The sequence below is a fragment of the Anopheles coluzzii genome, chromosome 2 (assembly GCF_943734685.1).
Source record: "Anopheles coluzzii chromosome 2, AcolN3, whole genome shotgun sequence".
NCBI classification, from domain to species: domain Eukaryota; kingdom Metazoa; phylum Arthropoda; class Insecta; order Diptera; family Culicidae; genus Anopheles; species Anopheles coluzzii.
Genome location: NC_064670.1, coordinates 10,286,718 through 10,306,894, shown reverse-complemented (window position 1 = coordinate 10,306,894; position 20,177 = coordinate 10,286,718). Strand labels below are relative to the sequence as shown.

The following is a 20,177-nucleotide window of genomic DNA, read 5'->3' as shown; positions in this document are numbered from 1 at the left end:
ACCTTGAAACAACTTCACAAACTTTTCTTGGTAGTTAGATCCTTCGGGCTGTTGCGTCCAGCAAACACGTGACAACTCCGAGTTTCTGTTACAAAAAGTTTGCAATACAACGCGTAGTGACGTTAATGAACAATATAGTTGTACGGATTCTCAAACCCAACCAACGCTAACACATTTGTATGGCACGTCATACATCAAGAGCAGAATAAGAGCTCTCTTTTGTTCTGTCGTTAGGACTCATACTTACCGGGCCACGTGTTAAGAAGTCTCGTGTTTTATAGAATTTAAAAAGTCACACCTTTAGACAATCATCAATTACTATCCACAACTTCAACCATTTCTGGACAAAAGTAATGCACGTTTCTGGATGTTTTACTTAAAATTATTTACCGTCCTCGTAGTTTTATTCAAAAGATATAAATAATACATTTATCAAGAGAAAGTAGACGTTGGAAGATACGCATGCTTCACACATTGGTTGATGTTGTTTTACGACCTCGGATCTAAGACAGAGTGGATTAATGTATGTGTATGTGTGTGTATTTGTGTTTGTTTGTTGTACAAGATGGTCACCTCTGTTCACTGCCAACTGATTGGTTTGTTTGTGTGTGTGTTTGGTGCCAAACTTGCCTACAGGCCTAATGGACAAACCGCAAAACCACTCACGACCACCACCACCACTACTACCTGTGCGCTCCGACGCAAGGATGTATAGAAGCTTCCAAAAACAACGCTGGCGACTAGCAACAATGACAACAACATCATCAACAACAACAACAACATGATCTTTTGTAACCTTGCTTCTGGGATGGTCTCTTTTTGGGGTCTTTAGGAGGGGCTTCTCTTGCTCTCTGTTCTCTATAAATATGGTGCCTTGCTGGTGTTTCTGTTTTTTCTCTGTGGGCACCCGCCCCCCTCTGTACCATCTGGGACGGTGATGTTAGATGATCGCATTAAGTTAGATGTTCTAATGCACTCTTTCTCTCTCTCTCTCGCACTCGCTCGTTCCTTACATTCGCGGTGTAAATTTACTCTTTTGCTGCCTGACTGTCCTAAGCTAAGCTCGGTTCTCGTTTGCTTCGATCGCGAAAGTTCGTTCAAAAATGCCTTCCGATAGGTAAAGTAACAGAGTGTTAACAAGTGCAGGTGCTGTACGGTACGGGCACGGTAACGGTATACAGTCCAGGGTACCGGCGTTATACCATACCGATCGTAACACTCCGATCTTTTCCCCTCGAATTAGCCGGCCATAGATGGAAGCCGACCTTAGTAGCCGGCCAACTCGGCGAACGTGGAGTCCATCTCGTCGGCCAGGGACTTGTATCGGTCCTTGTTGACGCCCAGCTCATCTGTGAAGAAGTGAAGAAAAGGTCTGTTAGCACCACATCGCACAAGGAATGCAACCGTCTGCCAAATGGACATAACTTGAACGCCACAAAAAAAAACGAATGGACACTTTAAATACACAGACACCGATCGTCGCGGGAGCCTCTCTCTCTCTCTGGCCTGCACGGGAAGGGCTTGCGAACGATCTTGCGTCCCAGGACACGTAGTATAACACATTGCCCGATTGTCGCGTACGGACGATATTCGGTGTGGTCGATGGTGATTTGTCGCACGAAGGTCAAACGTATGAGTCAAACAATGGGGACAGCAGAACCAGTGAATGTGTTTACGTACATATGATAGTAAACTCGTTAGTACACCGAACAACACAAGCCAGTTCCAAAAAAAAAACAGGATGCAAACGGTAAGCGCATGTATGGTTAGAAAGCGGCGGTCTATGCACGCAATGCAGATCGAGGCGCATTTTGGATGGAATGGGGATCTAAAGCTATCCTGTCGGAAGGGTTTTTACCTCCCCCTGATGACCGGGGGAACTCGAGGCTCGATCAACATAAATGGATATTCGGGATTTGGTATGTAGTTTATGTGTACAACGAACGCACGCACGTACAGGTGAAACGGGATGGTAACGGACGTTTACAACACAACGTAACACAGAGTGGAATGCTTTGCTGAATGCTGAACAGTTACGGCCACAAAGAGAAGTCGCGTGTGTGAGTGTGTTTGTGTATGTGTGAGCTAGGTGGAAGATGTTCCGGGCGAACGGAAGATGACGATCAGAACATTGTATTGTGTGGATGTGCTTTTATGTTCTTTTTTTTTGCAAAGATGTGAAATGGAAACACATGTACACATGAACGAAACACCGAACGGAACCGGAAACGGACGAGCACATTTGAGGTGATCAATATATGTATATAGGTACAAATATGACGGACGTGCGGACTGGACAATGCAGACAATGCAGAAGATGTACAACGTCACAGCCGACACACACACACAGCCGGTGGATTGTAATGGATCAATCAACAAAAACAAAAGTGGTGAGTGTTTGTGGCGGTGAAAACAAAACTTTCAGAAAAAAAAACCAAATCGAAACGCATAGCAGAATCGTGTATGTAACGTGCGTTACACATAAATACCTAAAGGGTCGGATCGGATAGCATCGCACTACTATCACCGCGCACCAACGTGAAACGTGATGCGGGGAGTTTTTTGTTTCTGCGTGATCGTGGATCGTAGTATAGGTCGGGCACCGTTTAGGCACCGAACGACCACTTCAAAACGGCGACGCAGTAGCAGATGTAGCAGAAGGCACAGTCGAAGGATATCTTGTCGCTAGTGCGCGAACAGAGAGCTTTCGCGTTTCGTTAGCTGGACTTGGCTAGAGGAAGGAAGGCGGGAGGATGCAGGAGAGCTGTGAAGGAGAGAAGTGTGCGAGGGGAAAGCGAGCAGCAGTGGTACAGAAATGGGAGGAGTGGGGGAAGGAAGTTGGTAGGGTGTGGAAGGGTTTTGAGGCAAGCTGGTACGGGCAGGCAGTGACGCCCAACGTTAAGACGGAAGTTAGCGTGCAGTTTAGTATCCGGTAAGTTCGGCGAAGGTCGAATCCAGATCGTCGCAGATCGCCTTGTACTTCTCCTTTTCGTTCATCAGTTTGTCTGCAAGAGATTACAGAAAGGTAAGTTTGTTAGGATTTGCGTGGTTGTTCCCGAGGTCGTTTGCTGTTCCGGAAATGGTGGGCTGGACGGATGGTGGGCTGGACGGATGGTGGACTGACGTGGTGGAATGGTGGAGACACGGTTTTTGGGAAGTTTGATCATCACATCCCGGTGTCGGACGATCGTGCGCCGCAGAGATATGTTGATCTTCGCTCAGGTCGAGGAGTTGGAGATGGTGTGATTGGATTTCAATAGATCCAGCTAGCTCGGACCCCGCTATGGGGACAGACCAAGCTAACGGCTTCGGGGTTTATGTTTTATGTTTGTTTTTTGTTTTTTGGTTTATGGCAAACAGCAAAAGCACCCTTGGCGGCTATTTACAGCTCAGGTTATTCAAGTAAGCAAACAGCGAAGAGAGAAATAGAATAGTGTGTGTGTATGTGTGTGTGGTGTTGTCTGCGTTGTCTGTCTGTCTGGCATCTAACAGCTACTGTTACTGTAAAGCCTACGTAACAACATGTGTCAGTGTGATGGTACGTGTGCATCTGTTTGTGTTATCTCTGTGTATTATCAGTGACGCAGTACTCTTCGCCTCGAGGAACAACTATTAGACTACCCGTTGCCTATCCGTATAACACGTTTAGTGTGAGCACCAGAAGGTACGACGACGACGACGACCAACGCGATCGTACACGCGCAGATTGTATGGTTCGGGTATGGCTGTTGGTGGTGTATTAGATACAGGGGGTCGCGCAAGCTCTCGCACGTACCTTCTAGTCTGTCGACCTCCTTCTGGAGCTTCTTGACGTTCTTCTCCGCGTTCTCGGCGCGGGTCTCCGCCTCCTTCAGCTTGATCGTCAGGCTCTTCAGCTGGCGCTTGAACTCCTCCACTCTCTGGTTGGCCTTGTCTTCCGACACCTCCAGAGACTTCAGGGAGTTACCGACGACCTGTGGGAAGGGAACGGAAAGATACGAAGATTGATGTTACACTCAATGGCTTGTCCGGTTGCTTCGCTCCGCCTGCGTACCTTCAACTCCTCCTCCAGCTCCATGATCTTGGCCTCGCCGGACTTGACACGGTCCTCAGCCACTTCCAGCTCGTCTTCAACGAAGGCCAGCTTGCGGGACACCTCGTCGGACTTGGTATCGGCGTCTTCAGCGAGCATACGCGCCTCCTTCAGCTGGTTGGACAGCTGATCCATACGCTCCTCATCCTGCTGGGAACGGTTCTCCAACACTTTGCACATACTGCGAAGAGGCCCCGCGCACGTTAGTTAGCTGACCGCTGTCATCCCCAATTGCCCTGTGCTTACCGGTTGTTCTCATCAGCCGACTGGGTAGCCTCCAGCAGCTTGGACAGCGCGGCGGACGAACGTTCCTCAGACTTTTCCAGATCCTCCTCAACCTGCTGGACCTTGCGGGTCAGGGCGGCCACGTTCGCCTCGGTCGAGGTGAGCAGCTTGTCCTTCTCCTCGCTGTCCTTGGTGGCCTGCTCCAAGCTAGCCTTGAACTTCTCATGGTCCTGGGTGACCTGCTCCAGACGCTTGGTCAGGTCGGCGACCTCCTCCATGATCTTGTCGGCGCGCAGGTTCGCCTCCTTCGCCTGGTTCTCGCAGGTGTCGGCTTTGTCCTGCGCGTTATCCTTCTCGATCTTCATCGCCTGCATTTTCTTCTTGATCGCGTCCATTTTGGATGGTTTGTTTTAGCTAACCGCGGGCCACAGAAAATGAAATAGGAACAGGAGCTTTCCTTTTTGCAGGTGCTAGCTGTCGAAGTGAACAAATTGGCAAACGAACAGTTAGGAGATACAATGTTTCTTGCGGCTGAGTTCTGGAACGCAAGATGTAAAGTTGTAGGTCCTAACGTCTTGATCTACTTCTTAGCTACTGTTCGTCTCCATCAACTATATTGTTAATTAAACCTGCTCGTAATTGCCAAGGATTTTTCGCGCTTAACACTAAAACCTTGTAAAGTGAGCAAAAATACAGTTGCAATACATTGGCACCCAATTTTGCATGCCACAGTACCAGTAGAGCACATCAAGAGACGTACAAAATAGCAGGCCTATTGCTTGAAATCCATTGGCAATTCCTAATAATAGAACATTCGACTCTAGGCCTTCCAGCCATCCTACATTCGCATCCGTCCCTACGCCACGCACTACCCAACATTCCATACTCAACGCAACGCATTCCACGCCATTCCTCTGCTCCCACCCCGAGAAACCTGCTCTAGGCCACTGTTTATTTCAAGAAATTTTCATAAATGAGTAGGCCGCGGCGAACAATTGCCCTCGCTGCGTAACGGTATGGTGGTAGCCCCCAAATCCTTACCAAAACCGTGCAAGGAAGGTTGCAGCACAGTGGCGACAGCAGTAGGCGCGAGTGCGAGAGATCACGCATACGCATCAGGCGGCCTGCGCATCAGCGTTCGTGCGCGCATCTGTTCTAGTAAAAATAGCTCCCCGGCAGGAGTTAGTATATACCGTGGCAAACGGCTGAGGCTGAGGGGATGAGGCAGCCGCCCGACGGACCTTATAAGCTGAAGTGTAGCTGAATCGTGCGGCTGCCGGTACGGTATGCGCAAAATACGGACATGCGCAAAGCGCCCAACAGAAACGGCAGCCCTGCAGTACAAGCTCAGTGCAGAGAGTTGGCAAATTTTTGCCTCCGGTTATTAGACGGCATTGAATGATACGTGGATACATTGTCAATGTTCGATTACTCTTAGCAAAAGATGGTGGCACAAAACAGAGTTTTTCCGCTGCACAGCTAACCAGTAACAGGCGGTTACTCAATCATACCCAAACCCCAATGGAGACTATTTTTAGACGCGGGGGGCTGTTTTTTTTTACCCAATACACCCGCGATGAAATCAAATGTTTTTTCTTCCTCTTCCTCTTCTTCTTATTCTTCTTCTTGTTGTTGTGTGCCGTGCGCGAGATTTAGGCTAAATGGTTAATTATAACCGTTGCGTGTGAAAAAAACTGCTGCCGTTCCGCAGTAGCAGCGATTGGTCGGTCTGGCGCTATTTCGGGCCCACCGATCACCGACACACTATCTGACTGACCGGGGGCGCTTACACGGACACCTGTACGCGCACGAAATAGTTCACTGCTGATGCTGCCCTGGTAGAGGCCGTCACGTTAAGGAATGTCTCGTTTTTTTTTAATTGTTGTTGTAATTTTGCTTCATTTTTTTATCTAACCAAACACGTTTTTAATGGTTTAGGAAGGAGTTTTGCCGATGACTGCTAAATGGTTCCTACTACCAATTACTGTAACCGTACTAAGGATGCACTTTGGGCTGCACTTTTTCATACTATTCAATTTGGTATCACTGTAAAGCTTCATTTCCAAAACAAAAAAAAAACAAAAGATTATACACTTTTTCACCCTAATTGTAATACAAAACGTAAGGACTATCCTTCGCTGGCAAATCAAAACTTCCTTTCAAGCAAAAAAAAAAAAAAGTAGGAACAACAAAAACAACAAAACCAACCTGAGCGCTTTCACTCAAATCCTCGCAAGACTAAAAACACGATAGCACTGAGTAGCGCAATACGAGGAAAACTCCGATTGACCCTTACGCCGAGCGACGCACACAGCCGTGCGACCAGTCCCGGACGGTGCACGAAATGGCCTCGCGCACACACACACACACTCGCCATAGGAAAAGCGGGGAAAAGCGTGCGTGAAGCACGATCCCGCCGAGTCGGCTTTAGTTCACGGTGACGTCACGTTTTTGGCGCTTTTCCCCGCATTTTTGTTTCCCCGATGTGCTGGTGCGCGTGGGACGCACATTTTCCCCTTTGCGCAAATCTAGTGCGCGTGCAGTTCGCACGCGCATCCGCACCACGATCGGTTCTCTGAGATGTGTGTATGTGTGTTTGCAGGGGTGGCAACCACGAACCACGAACCACGACGGTTAGAAAAGGAGAAGCATTTTTCCTTTTTAGCGCAGCAATCGTAGTAGCCAGCAGCCACGACATGCCCCATGAACGAATTTTCTTACTGCGGCTGGTTGGTGTTTCCTTCGTGTGTGTGTGTGTGTGTGTGTGTGTGTGTGTGTGTGTGTGCTTTTTTTCTTTCTTTTCGTGCTGCTTTTTGCTACACTCTCGCGGTGCGCATCGATTCTAAATTTGAATCACCCGACACTGCGCGTTTTGAGTATTTTTTGCTTTCATTTCGTACAAAACGATTTTTCAACCCAATTTTTCAACAACTAACCAGTGCCTGGTAGAGAGACAGTGGTTCTTTTTCGTGCCTCACATCGCACAGGGCGTAAAAATCAACCGACAAAACAACAAACACCACCAAACACCTCTGGGTTCGCCTTCGTACGCCAAAAATATCCGAAGGAATATTAAATTTTCATCATCGGTTGGTGTCTTTTTTTTTGCTTCTCTCGCATTGCTTCGGCATAGAAAAGATGGTCAGTAAATTGACCTAAAAATTTAGATCACACGGCTGAACGCAATTCTGTTCTTAGAAGGCAAGGCAACCGAATAGCTGTACGCGCCGGCTGCATATTTACTCTTTTTCTGTATTATTTTTAAAAAGAAAAAAAGGTCACTAAGTTAGTCATACTTGCTTGTGATTTGGTGTGGTTTTGTTGTTGTTATTTTTTGCTTAATTCCCTCTTTATTGTAAACGTACAACAATGCTATTGCATTGTTGTTTAGTTTTTCATTCTTTAATCCAACGAGTTGTGTGTTTTATCATTTATTATTAGTTATTATTCATTTATTACTGTTTATAGGCAATCATATATGTATGTATAAACAATACTTGAAACAATTACAAATTCGAAAGAATCTAGGCTGTGCATTTCTCGTTTAATTTTCCGTTTTATTTACTTATTGATTGTAAATGATGCTTCAGCTATATTATACGATTCTTGAGCTTGTATTTTATTTCTTTCTTATTACTGTGTATTATTAAAGAGTTTTCTATACAACATGTTGTAGATTCTACTCTATATTTAAGCTTTTTGTTTTGAAAAACCGCATAAAATTTGTTATTTTTAATTTCTTGAGTTACTTATTGAATGAATTGGTTTTAAAAACAGAGATGAGCTGAACTTAGAAATGATCTAATTAAATTAAACTCATTGCTTTTTTATATAAATACACACAATACCTAGTGTGCACTAATACTTCCTGATTTCCTATTCTTTTTTCTTCTTCTTTTTCGTTTCGTTTTCGAGCTGAAAAAATGTGTTGTTTAAAGGTCTGAAAATCCTTCTGCTACCCTTATCATTTGTTCATCACTGAAGGTTTCTTCTGCCATGTTTATCTCTACGCGTCGGATTTTCGCTGGTAGAAAAAAAAACACACACACACTAAAATTAATATAAATACCATCCCCGAAATATCTTGCCAGCTCAGCCTTATTTTTAGCCTGACGCGCAAAAACAAAAAAAACCCTCAACCAAAACTACCCGCCTAATAAACTAATAAGTTTCTCCCTTTCGGCTGTTAGGCGTTTACATAGTGCGTACACTCGTCATGAATCAATTCATGCGTTCGTCATACTTACTACCCGTACAACCCGATGCGCCGTACGCACCAGAGCCTGCGCGTGTTCATTTAGCCGCTTCCCAATCCGCCTAGCCATTGACCTATGGCTCAGAACAATGTGATTCCGATTCGTCGTCGTCGTCGACTGCTCATCCGCGATTAGGGCGAAAAACAAAACCAACAGCAAAAGCAACAAAAACCTAAAAAACAGGTTCTCACGAAACACGCATACCACGGCACCGCGGTCGAAGCGATAGGCATCATACGCTATAGGCACTGCTGCGTCTAAAGCACACGCGATGATCAGAGACTGTGTAACCTTGGTTACGACCGGGCTGCTGCTGTGCGAATTGTTCCCCCTGTGCGAAATGTAACCAAACAACAGCAAAGCACCTTTCGCACAAAAACAAAACAAATTTCTACTACTCATTTTGGAACCGAAAACTTCGTCCAAACAAATGATTCGCAAACGAAAGTGGCCACTGTGTGCAGTGCTTTGTGTGGCTGTGGTACTACTTGCCGCGGGCGCAAACGGTGAGTGTAGCAAGCAAACGCATCCCCACTGTGCTGGGGATTCCCGGGTTCAACTCATTCTAACCTCCCCCCCCGAACGAATGCCCCTCAAGCAGCAGCGTCATCGTACAGGCGCGATCGTCGAAAAGTGTGCAACTACTACGAGTGGAAGTGTGCGAGCGGCCAGTGCATCGAGTCGCACCAGCAGTGCGATGGCGTGATCGACTGCAAGGACGGATCGGACGAAACGTCCGCCAGCTGTGCGTTCATCCGGTGCCCCAGCTACGCCTTCCGCTGCCAGTACGGGGCGTGCGTGGACGGCAATGCCCTGTGCAATGGGGTGCGGGAGTGTGCCGACCACTCGGACGAGCATGCCCACTGTCCGGGCAACAGTGGCACCATACTGGCGGCCCACGGGAACTGCTCGTAAGTGTGACTGGGTGCCAAAGTGCGAAATCTTCCCGCAAACTAACACTCCGAATGCCACTCCTTCTCTCTCCAGCAATACCGAGTTTTCCTGCCGCTCGAGCGAATGCATCCCGGCGGATCAGGTGTGCGACGGGCAGGAGGACTGCCCGGACGGGACGGACGAAACGCAGCCGCTCTGCAGCCTCGTGTTCTGTCCCTCGTTTTCGTTCCGCTGCAGCTACGGGGCGTGCATCGGCGGCTACTCCAAGTGTGACGGTGTGGTCGACTGTCGCGACGGGTCGGACGAGGATGAGCTGCTGTGTGGGCGACCGTTCCCCTCGACAACGCCACGCCCCGTGACGACGGCGCCGACTTCCTCGACGACGACCACATCGACCACAACGGTGGCGCCGGTGGTGAAGGTGACAGGACCGCCGGGATCGTGCGTCGTGCCAAGCGCTCCCCCGAATGGACGGTTCGTGCTGGACGAAACGGCCCAAACTGTGCCGATACTGGCGGGAGAGTTTATCGAAAACTACAACTCGGTGCATGTGGTGTGCGGGGACAAGTACACGCTGAAGGGTGCGGCCACCATCGTCTGTCTCGATGGCGAGTGGCTGGAACCGTTCCCGGTGTGCGAGAGTGAGTAGGCGTGCTTTGGAACTTCTTCTTCACTATCTAATCGTGCAATCCTTCGATTCCAGAATACTGTTCCGAAATTCCCATCAACGGCATCACGATCGAACCGTTCTGCGAGTACCAGCGGCGCCAGATCACCTGCAAGCGGCCCCTGCCGCCGACGACGCGCGTCCGGATCGGGTGCCGCGTCGGCTACCAGAAACCGCTCGAGCCCGTCAACGAAACGCTCAGCTGCGTGGACGGCTCGTGGGACGGTCCGGTGTTTCGCTGCGAGCCGGTCTGCGGCACACCGACGCCCGACGCGGAAGCGTACATCATCGGCGGCCGGAACGTGTCCATCGCCGAGGTGCCGTGGCATATGGCGATCTACAAAAACCTGCACGACGACACGCTGGACGATCTGCGGTCGCCCGACTGGCAGTACGTGTGCGGCGGCTCCATCCTGACCGAGCGGCTGGTCGTGACCGCCGCCCACTGCTTCTGGGCCACGGAAGGGTTCTTCGACAAGCGCTTCTTCCGGCTGGCGGCGGGCAAGTATCGGCGCGACATTGCCGCCATCGAGGCGCTCCCGGCGCAGTACTTCCACATCCACGAGATACTGACGCAGCCCCAGTACCAGGACTTTTCCGGCTACTACAATCTCGACATTGCGATCGTGGTGCTGAACGGGTTCATCTCCTTCCGCACCTACATCCGGCCGATCTGTCTCGAGCGGAATCTGCGCACGGAGAGCGAGAAGCGCATCCGGCCGGCCAGCGTTGGGCGGGTGGCCGGTTGGGGGTTTACCACGTCCACCGGGAACCTGAGCAGCGTGCTGAAGGTGATCGACATCGCGACGGTGGACTACGTGACGTGCAGGGAGTTTTCGCCCGTCGCTTACCGGCCCTTTCTGACGGGGGATAAGTTCTGTGCCGGCAGTCCCCGGACCGGGACGAGCGTGTGCCAGGGCGATAGTGGCGGGGGGTTTGCGCTGGGTAAGGAGGAGCCGGGTGGGGGCGATACGGTGTACTACCTGTACGGGCTGGTCAGCTCGGCGCCGCGGGCAGCGGACGGTGGGTGCGACAACAACAAGTACGTCGCGTTTACCGAGGTGCAAAACTACATTCCAATGATACTGGACGCGGAAAGTCGGTATCCCGTGATATAATGGGGAGAGTGGGGGGGAGAAAGGGAGAGAAAGTGATTAAAACCGCCCCCAAGGAGAAAAACTCATTTCGTTGGCGTTCGATCTTTATTTTTGTTTTGTTCTTCCTGGTCGTGAGCGACACATACATGTGAGGAGATTTAATTATACTTTTCTTCTTGTTTTTTTTTTGCTTTTTTGTTTGAGAATCGAGAGCGAGCAAAAACCGTTTTCATTTCGTTTCACCTACCACTTGCTTCACCACGGTGGGTATCACCTTTCTTGTCTTTTTTTATATATTGCGTTGCCAAATAAACGGCACCGCTTAATGCTTCCGCTCCTTCACAATGCACCTACTAACGAGCAAATCACAAAAGCTTGAGAAAAAATTAATCACCTAACATTTTGCCATTTTCTTATGAGTTAGATGTTCTTTTAAATTGTTCATCAAGCGCGCACGCAATACCTAGACACTCATAGAAAAGCATTTGATTTTTGCTGGACCACATTAAACGCTGCCCCATCCGTGGATTGTACGGTTTTTTGTTGTTGTGATTTATGTTTCCCGTTTTAGTGAAAAGAAATCATTTACACTTCTATCTCTCTCTCTCTCTCTCTCAAACACACACACACAAGCACACGCAAATAAATGCAACCTGGAATGATTTGTCTTTGTAACACGGATTGCTCGTCGGCAAGAAAAGAAAAACAGCAAAGACTGCAAATGGATTGAAACGTGTGCGCAAAATCAATACAACACGATCGCCCGCCACGATCGCAGCGCTAACGTAACATGAGGCATATTGTTTTACTTCCTTGGAAAACGTCGCGTTATATAATAAAGCGGAAAGTTTGTAATAATAGTTACAATATTCGTCCCTCCTCTTCCCCTCACTTGCTTTGCCATGCAATAAATATACCACAGCGTTTTTGGAATTGTTTTTTTTTTTGCTTCTAACCGGACACTGGCTAATAATAATGATCGTACTGGACACTACGAGGCGATGATGCGAATGAACTTTGTAGCTAGCAGATGACGGCGCAATCGGGAATGATTATGTTGAGGGAATGGTTAGCGAACAGCTTCTTCTTCTTCCAGGCAGTGCGTGTTTGGTTAGTATCCGGATAGGTCCGCAAACGTTAGGTCCAGTTCGGCAGCGATTGCTTTGTACTTTGATTTCTCTTTGTTCAGATCGTCTGCAAGTAGAGAAGTTGAAAGATCGGAACGAAATAGTGTGTGTATGTTAGTAAAGGTTAGTCGGGAGTTAATTGCTCAAAATGCGCAAATGTTTGAGTGAAGTCGAACAAAACACGATCCGCAAAGCGCCAACCGTCAGTGCGCATCAATTTGAATGTGCTATACGATTTGCATACTAACAGGCGTTTACTGTGGAATCGTTTTAGAGTCTTCGTTTTAGAACTTTGTGTTTCCTTTCGAATGTTAAAACGCGTAATTGATGACGATAACGAAATAGTTGATTCTAACACATAACATTCTGTCATACAGTATCATTAACAAATTACAAATTTCAGGCTTGATTCATCGGTATTGGCAAACTAATCTCTGGCGCCTGAAGTTATACAATGGTTTGTGCATTTTTTAAACATTATTTTATGTGACATTTTGTGTTACGACACTTAAACTATTTAACGGATATTGTACCATTGTACATTTAGGGCCGAAAATGATAACTACAGAAGAGAAAAATTATGCAACCAATAGAGAAAAATAATATTTCCTAAGTAATTGTAACCTATCTAAATGCAGTTTTCTTTCTAAGTATTAGAAACTACCTTATAAAGTACATACTTACAAAACAGAAAATTCCTAAAAAAAATGATCAACCAAAATAATAACAAAACAAAGAGAGAAACACAAAACACAGGTATCGTACACATAATAATCATATATTTTTATCAATAGATACATTCTAAACAAATAAACATCGCTGCCCAATTTTTTTATAAAATAAGAAGTGAAACAAAACCAAAAAAGAGAAGCAAAATTGCATGATTTTGTTTACTGCGAAGAGAAAGAAAAAAATAACAATCAGCTACCAACCAACAAGGCAAACCAAACAAACATACAGAAATGAAACAAACAGAAAAAAAACTCAAAACACGTGCCTTCCTCCAATCGAGTCATACCGTTTGTCGTAGCAGCTCTTTTCGTATAAGTACTCTTAGCTCTTTATTTTATTGGATTTCTCTCAGCGGTTTTACCTTTTTCTTTTCATTTTTTTTACAATAAAACATATCATAATACATCGAAATAAAGAAGATGTTCTTTGTGTGTAGGTGTGGAGGGTGTGGGTGAGATGATGTTGATTTTCTTCACCGTGTTTGTTTAGCATTGGCTATTATTTGAAAACTGTGTTGTTCTTCTTTTTATTCTCTTTATCGGGACGAAAACGGTGTTCCATTGCATTCCCGAATCGATCAATCTGCCACGCTGGCACCTACCGCACACCAAACCGGCAGCCACTAACGCTTCCGAATTGCTTAAATGTTGGATGATTTACTTTCTCGCATTTGGGTCTGTCTGTTCACAAACACAAACGGAAACGGCGATGATAACAAACGGTGGCGAATATATTGTACTCTTCACCTCCAGCGAAGCGGCATCCATCGCATCCTCATCGACCGGGAAAACACCGGAAACGGTAGAACACACGCGCCGTTCGCTTCTCTCTCTTTCTCTCTCACACACTCTTTCTTGTAATCGGAAACAGGGCACATACAACAGCAAAGAATGATCGTAGCACGTGCAAGGCAAGCAAAACACCACCATCGCTCCACGCACTGGTCGCGTGGGGCGGCGTGCGGAGTGTTTTCCAGTTTATCGGTCATCGTTCTCTCGCCCCTTATTCTCAGCAAATCATCCGGCAGCAGCAATAGCAGCTTCTGGTGGTGGTGGTGGTAGTGGTGTGGTGGTAGTAGCTGATCGAGGTTTCAAGAATCCAGCGAACGATTCCTTCCTCTGCTCTTCTTCTTCTGCTCGTTTCACGCTGGTCGCGGTTGATGTTAGTTCCCGCACCATCGTCGGTGGCTTCATCCCTTCTCCGCGGCAACCACCATCAGCCAGCCGGTGGTAATGGCGATGATGACGATGGGGACACGCCGACGGTACAGCCGTCGGTGGAAGCCGCGGCACAGGAAGGGAGGAAGCTTTACATCGGGACGGGGACGGCTTATTCCTTGAGGATGAGCTCGACGAAGGCGGTGTCGAGATCGTCTCCAATTTCCCTGTACTTCTCCTTCTCCATGACGAGTTCGTCTGCAGGAGCGGAGTGTTGTTCGGCCAAGGTTGATCGGATAGTAGTGACAGGATGGGACGATGTGAGGTTGTGATAGTAGTGACACAAACACACACAGATACACGTCGACGAAAGAAACAGAAATCGGAAATTCGGAACATAAGAATCAATGGTATCAAATGGATCTAGTTAGCAGCGGCGATGATCGTGTCGGGTGGGAGCCATCCCAATGTATGTGTTGTTGCTATGTTACCTAGCCTAGTGGCAAGCGAGACAGCTTTCACACACACACACACTCATTGGCGCTTTGGGGTGTTATCAGCAAGAGCGGTTACAGTGGCGGCAAAAAAGAGAGCTTTTCAAACACGCGCATCCGATTCCAATCGGACCGTGGTTCGTTCAGTATCCCAATCGGCCTGTTGTGGGGTCTTTTGCTCCCTATCCGGTGGTCAGTGTGCGATAGTTGGATACAGCTTTTTTTTTAATCGGTTTATTGTTACTGGATTATAATAAAAAAAATCTCGCGCATGTATTGTGCTTTCAAAAGAAAAGTAGCAAAAACAACAACAGCAAAAGATACAGAGGACAGGTTTTGTAGCGGGCGGACACACAAACACAAGCGCAAGGAGCGTACGGGTATTTTGGCATGGGGTGGGAGTTTAGCAAAAGCAGGAAGTGGTACCGGAAGAGCCAACTCAACAGCGGGCCGGGAGTGGGGGGAAAGGGTTATCGGGCAGTCTTCTTCTTTACGAGGCTGGTGCTTCCGGTGCCGGTTCTGCCGCTGGGGGAGCCGCTTCCTCTGCTGGTGCCGCTGCTGCTTCCGGTGCTGGGGCAGCCGCCTCTCCTTCCGCCGCTGGAGCAGCCGGCGCCTCTCCTTCCGCTGCCGGGGCTGCTGCTTCCGCCGGTGGGGCGGCCGCATCCGCACCACCCTCGGCCGGTGCCTCCGCTGGGGCCGCTGCTTCCGGTGCGGGAGCCGCCTCAGCCGGTGCCACCTCCTTGGCCGGGGACGACTTTGGCGTCGTGCCGGTGGACGAGCGGACGTACGGCACCTCGGCCGCCTCCGGTGGGAAGTGCTTGCGCAGCTCGAACGGACTCGGCGTGCGGGCCTTGGTCGGGCCGGCCGGGGCGCCCTCGCCGCCCGCTGCCGCAGCCTCACCCTCGCCGCCGGCAGCGGCAGCCGCTTCCTCCTTCGGTGCTGGCGGTGGTGGTGGTGGCGTCGGCAGCTTCGGCGGTGGTGGCGGCGTCTTCGGCTTCGGGCGGCGCTCCGTCCAGATCGGGTCGATGCCGGGGATGAGATCGACGAACGCAAAGTCCAGATCGTCGCCGATTTCGGCGTACCGGAGCTTCTCGACGATCAGCTCGTCTGCGCACACGCACGATGTTGTTGGCAGACGGTTGGTTTGATGCGTGCGTAAGCGTAAAGGAGAGTTTTCGGGGGGGTGGAGGGAAGAAATAGCACGATAGGTGGGCCACACGACCACACAAACACGTGGCGCGGCAGTGGCAGAAGAAGTGGATGGAGACGCCCAGTTTTTTATCGTTTTTTTAAATAAAGCAAAATAAGAAAATAAAAGCAAACACAACGTAAGCGAAAGTGCACAACAAAACATTCAAGAAAAGCGACAACAAATACAAATAATACAATCAAATTTAAAAAAACGCACACACACACACACAAACTCGGCAAAACAAATAGCGGGTGGGTTTGTTTTCTCGATTTACGATAAAATAATATATTATAAACACTCAAATACAATAAAGGGTTCTCTCGATTTTTTTGTTTTGTTTCTCCCACACATTGGACACACCTGCGGCGTTCCACTCGTGTGTATGTGTGTGAATGTGAATGTGGTGTTTGATTGTATATATGTGTGTTTGGGGTGTGTGTTGTGTCTTTATTCTGCAGATGTGTAACTCGGTGTTCGTTTGCCTCGAGCGACGATCGGCGTGTGTATGTGTATTTAGACGAGGAGTTCAGTTGATTTTATGCTCCCGCGGGAAGTTCGTCTTACAATCAACAACAATCGATCGAAAAAATAATACATTCACAAACACACACACATACACATTCACATCTCTTCCTGTGTTCCGTAAGCTTATGATCTAAACTAGCATTGAAGTATAAGAAAATTGAAACTCCTAAAGGCACGTTTTAACGGTCTTTTGCTGTGGCATTGCGCACATTCCTGGAATATTGTCTCTGCCGGAGACGGGGGCGGCAATTTCGTCATGCTCCTGGTCACACAACCCCCACTTTTCACGCTAACTAGCGATCAATTTTGCTCTCTAAAACAGGAAACCTAACATCCTAACATCGCGCTCGCGCCGCTTGTGGCTTGTTTCATCGTTTCGTTCGCGAGTGTTCATAATAAAAGTGTTGTTTGTTTGTGCCTTAGTTGCGCCTTAATTCATCTCTTCTGTCCTTTTCTATCCCCGGTAGGATGGTCCATTGGCAGCGCTTTGGACGATCGCTACCGGCGAGACCACCACCACCACTGGCGGACGCACTCCAAACATGCAAAACGCGAAGAACGTCGACGACTTCCCTTGCTGGGACGCGACGGTTTAACTCTAGTGTGTATTTCCGCGAGATCTTTCCGCTTTCGTGCGCGCACGTTGGTCGTTGGTGGCTCAAACGGTACTGTTAGGGTTTGATGGTTCGTATAAGCTAGAATAACATTACAAACAAGACGCGGTTAAGGGTGAATGAAATCAACCAACGTTGATGAACGTTGCCTGTTGTTGCTTGCTCGTTAATACACACACAACACGCACACACACACACTGTACGATGGTGCGGATGTGGGAATTACAAAAAAAATGAACAAACTTCTGCCCGTGTATCCGTTTGCGTCTTTCACACCAATTCGACGTTAAAAGACACCACACGATGATGAGAGTCAACTTCCTTTCATACGGATGATATACGGTTACGTGAAAGGTGAACCAAACGAAAGACTAAATTCTTCGCCGGAAGTGAATAAAACCCAAACTAAAAACGGGATACACTCCTTGCAATGTCGGAGTGTACATAAAACGCTACCTTTTCTTAAACGGTTTCGGCTAAGTTTCCTCCCCCCGTTCGTTTAAGCGTACGACACCACACAATCATGTTTCAAAACGGTGCTATTTCTTCAAAAAAAAAAAAGGTTTCAAAACACTTACTTTATTCCGGAATGCACTTAAACCGTTGGAATGTTTTCATCGATCTCGCTTCGTGCAATTTAAAAGAAGAAAGCAGCACGCTACTAAAAAAAATGCATCAAGTTCCATACTACTTCAATCAACACCGTGGGGGGGGGGGGGATGGTTTTCGAACCGGAAAACTTTTCTATGACGAGACGGTTTTAAATACGATCGCGAGTTTATGCTATCTAATATTTAAAAAAAAAATGGGGGATTCTCTATTGCTCCTATCATTGTATTGACGTACGCTGTGGCACAGAGTATGTGTTTGTGTGTGTATGTCTGCTGTAACCGCGTATATGCGTCGAACCATTTAGCTAAAATGCAACAAAAACAAAACTTAAAACAAGATATCGGGGAATGAATGATAAGTGGGGGAAGTACACGCGAACCCACACGCACGTGGACGTGACGGCGTTCTACAAAAACTGCCCTTTCTGACACAACCCGATTGCCAATATTCTATAAACAGATTGAAATTGATGCTTCTTTTTTTGTACAATTGCATTGGACACCTTTTCAAATGTATGTACGTGTTTGTGTTTGTTTGAATTAAACGATTGCCTATTTTTATACCGCTTTCAACCTATTTCCTACACTTGTTGCACTTTTTGATTCCAAACCAATGATTTGTATGTTTTCCGTTATTGTGCTTCTACTATTACTGCTACTACTACTAGCATTTAGCATTCCTAATTCCTTCCTGTTTCAATCTCCGCCATCAGCCGATCGGCTTCAATCTCTACCAATGAATTGCGCGGTAGCGTGGGGTGCCACACAAATGCGATGTGTTCTTGTGGAAGGTGGTGATAAAATTGATTCGTGCCGTGCCGTGCGTGTGGTTTGCTTATGTTTTTGTTGTTGTTGCGTTTTTCGATTCCTGTGTGATGGTGAACATTGGCAGACACACATCGATATGCACAACACGCATTGCATTTTTCCGACGTGCCAAATACATAGTTGTTGATCCCCCAAGAGTACGGTTTTCCGGTTTAGCGATCATCGGTAAATATCCCGACACTCTCTTCGCTCACTATCGCTCACACTATTTCTCTCTATCTCTCTGTCTTTTCTGCTTTCTTCAAATAATTATGCTCACTGCTCCAAACGCCTTACGTCGCCTTCGATTCAAACTACCTTTCCTCTCTCTCTCTCTCTCTTTCTTTCTGTTTCTCCAGGCAGCGCACAACCACTACTAGCCGCATTTGCCAGTGTGCAAGAAGGCCAGAGCCGCCTCTGATGCGCCTCTGATCTACATGTTCTGTATGTCGTGCAGGGTCGCTTCCATCTCCTCCTGAAGCATTTTGTTCTTGGCACGCTCGACCGTCAAATCGTCTGTGTGAGCGCGCGTGCACGTTGCGGTTGCACGAGCAGGTTGGGGAATTTATACGTGTTGTGGTTGTTGTTGGTGGCGGTTGTGTTGATCAATGTCGGGAGCATGTTGAACAGGAGAGTTAGGCGCAACCACACGCACACGTAATGCCGGCGGTGGACGCAATTAATTGATTTTGGCAGGTGAGCGCGCCGGGCCGGCCAGGGGCGCAAAACAACATACAGCAGGCACAACAATCGGGTAGCGGCATTATCGATTAGCAAAGGCATATATTTGGTTTGAGGCGCGCACACGCATCGCATTCAAAAAACGGGGTTAAACAAAAATGAACCAAAAAAGAAATGGAAAACGAAGAAAGAAAAAACACATCAAATTAAGTAAACAATAAAATAAATAGGAGGATTAATTAGGGGTAGGGTGTAGTTTGCTTGTGTGATGAAAGTCTGGATTTCACACTAAAGTAAAGAAAAGATGATTAAGCTAAGTAAACGTTTTAATTTGCAAAATTTGTAATTGAAGCTTCTTAATTGGAGGATCTTAACACAAGAATGTTTTTCAAGTCCTGTTATTTTTCAGTGCTTCCGATCCTAGATTATAGGAATAATTACACACTGTCACACACACATTTTACTAGCTGTTATTATTAAAAATTATTTAAAAAAAAATAAAAATACAACAACTTCAAGCAGTGTTTAGCTATAAAAAAACATCACATCAAAAACGATATTATATTATACATAATTGCAATTAGTGTACTTGATGCTGTGATCGTATGGATTTCAACAGACCCGATCGAGCTTTATGAGTATTGACAATTTCTTTTTTTTCTCTTTTCGATGACTTCAATGAAAGCATTAACCACATTGGACACACGGACAAACTTACCTTCGAGTCTGTCGACCTCCTTCTGCAGCTTCTGAACGGAACGTTCAGCGAATTCAGCGCGGGCCTCAGCCTACACATACACGGCGACAAAGGCAGGCAGCAGACGCATCCATTCGTGGTTGTCGAGCAACAACATCGTTGTAAAATTGAAGAGAAAAGAAGTGATATATTAATATTTTTACAATCGCAACACGTTTTCAAAAACATCGCGAGAAAAAGCTGAAGGTGGTCTGTTCTGTAACGAGAAACTTTGATCACAATTCAACTTTTTCCCCTACATGTCTACAAATAAGCAGATAGAAAAACAA

At 47.2% G+C, this 20,177-nt stretch overlaps 3 protein-coding genes across 36 annotated transcripts in view; 1 reads left to right on the top strand and 2 right to left on the bottom strand.

The window, feature by feature from the left end:
- Positions 1 to 368: 368 nt before the first annotated feature.
- Positions 369 to 6,640, bottom strand: LOC120953868 (tropomyosin-1). Of its 2 annotated transcripts, none has more exons than XM_040374247.2 (5): positions 6,506 to 6,640; positions 4,319 to 4,771; positions 4,034 to 4,253; positions 3,776 to 3,953; positions 369 to 1,349 (listed from the first exon to the last, which is right to left on the bottom strand). In XM_040374247.2, exons 2-5 carry the CDS (start codon positions 4,690 to 4,692, stop codon positions 1,267 to 1,269), a joined length of 855 nt encoding a protein of 284 aa, XP_040230181.1. In that variant the 5' UTR covers positions 4,693 to 4,771; positions 6,506 to 6,640; the 3' UTR covers positions 369 to 1,266. The 2 variants fall into 2 exon arrangements, with proteins under 2 accessions (XP_040230181.1, XP_049463678.1); XM_049607721.1 differs by lacking the exon at positions 369 to 1,349 and adding an exon at positions 2,888 to 3,005.
- A 2,332-nt stretch (positions 6,641 to 8,972) lies between these two features.
- On the top strand, positions 8,973 to 11,297 carry LOC120953867 (modular serine protease-like). The gene is made up of 4 exons (XM_040374246.2): positions 8,973 to 9,059; positions 9,155 to 9,464; positions 9,541 to 10,088; positions 10,151 to 11,297. The coding sequence occupies exons 1-4, from the start codon at positions 8,984 to 8,986 to the stop codon at positions 11,230 to 11,232; spliced, it is 2,016 nt and encodes a 671-aa protein (XP_040230180.1). The 5' UTR covers positions 8,973 to 8,983; the 3' UTR covers positions 11,233 to 11,297.
- A 512-nt stretch (positions 11,298 to 11,809) lies between these two features.
- LOC120953866 (tropomyosin-2) overlaps positions 11,810 to 20,177 on the bottom strand; it is a 44,429-nt gene continuing 36,061 nt past the window's right edge. For 15 of the 33 annotated variants that reach the window (XM_040374232.2, XM_040374226.2, XM_040374230.2 and 12 more), the window contains 2 exons: positions 19,870 to 19,939; positions 14,399 to 15,828 (listed from right to left, as the gene is read on the bottom strand). In XM_040374232.2, the coding sequence (XP_040230166.1) occupies positions 15,212 to 15,828; positions 19,870 to 19,939 (687 nt within the window). In that variant the 3' untranslated portion in view covers positions 14,399 to 15,211. Of the gene's footprint in view, positions 12,406 to 13,336; positions 15,829 to 17,602; positions 18,987 to 19,869; positions 19,940 to 20,177 lie in introns of those variants that run through there. The other 18 variants (XM_040374238.2, XM_040374225.2, XM_040374222.2 and 15 more) reach the window with 3 other exon arrangements.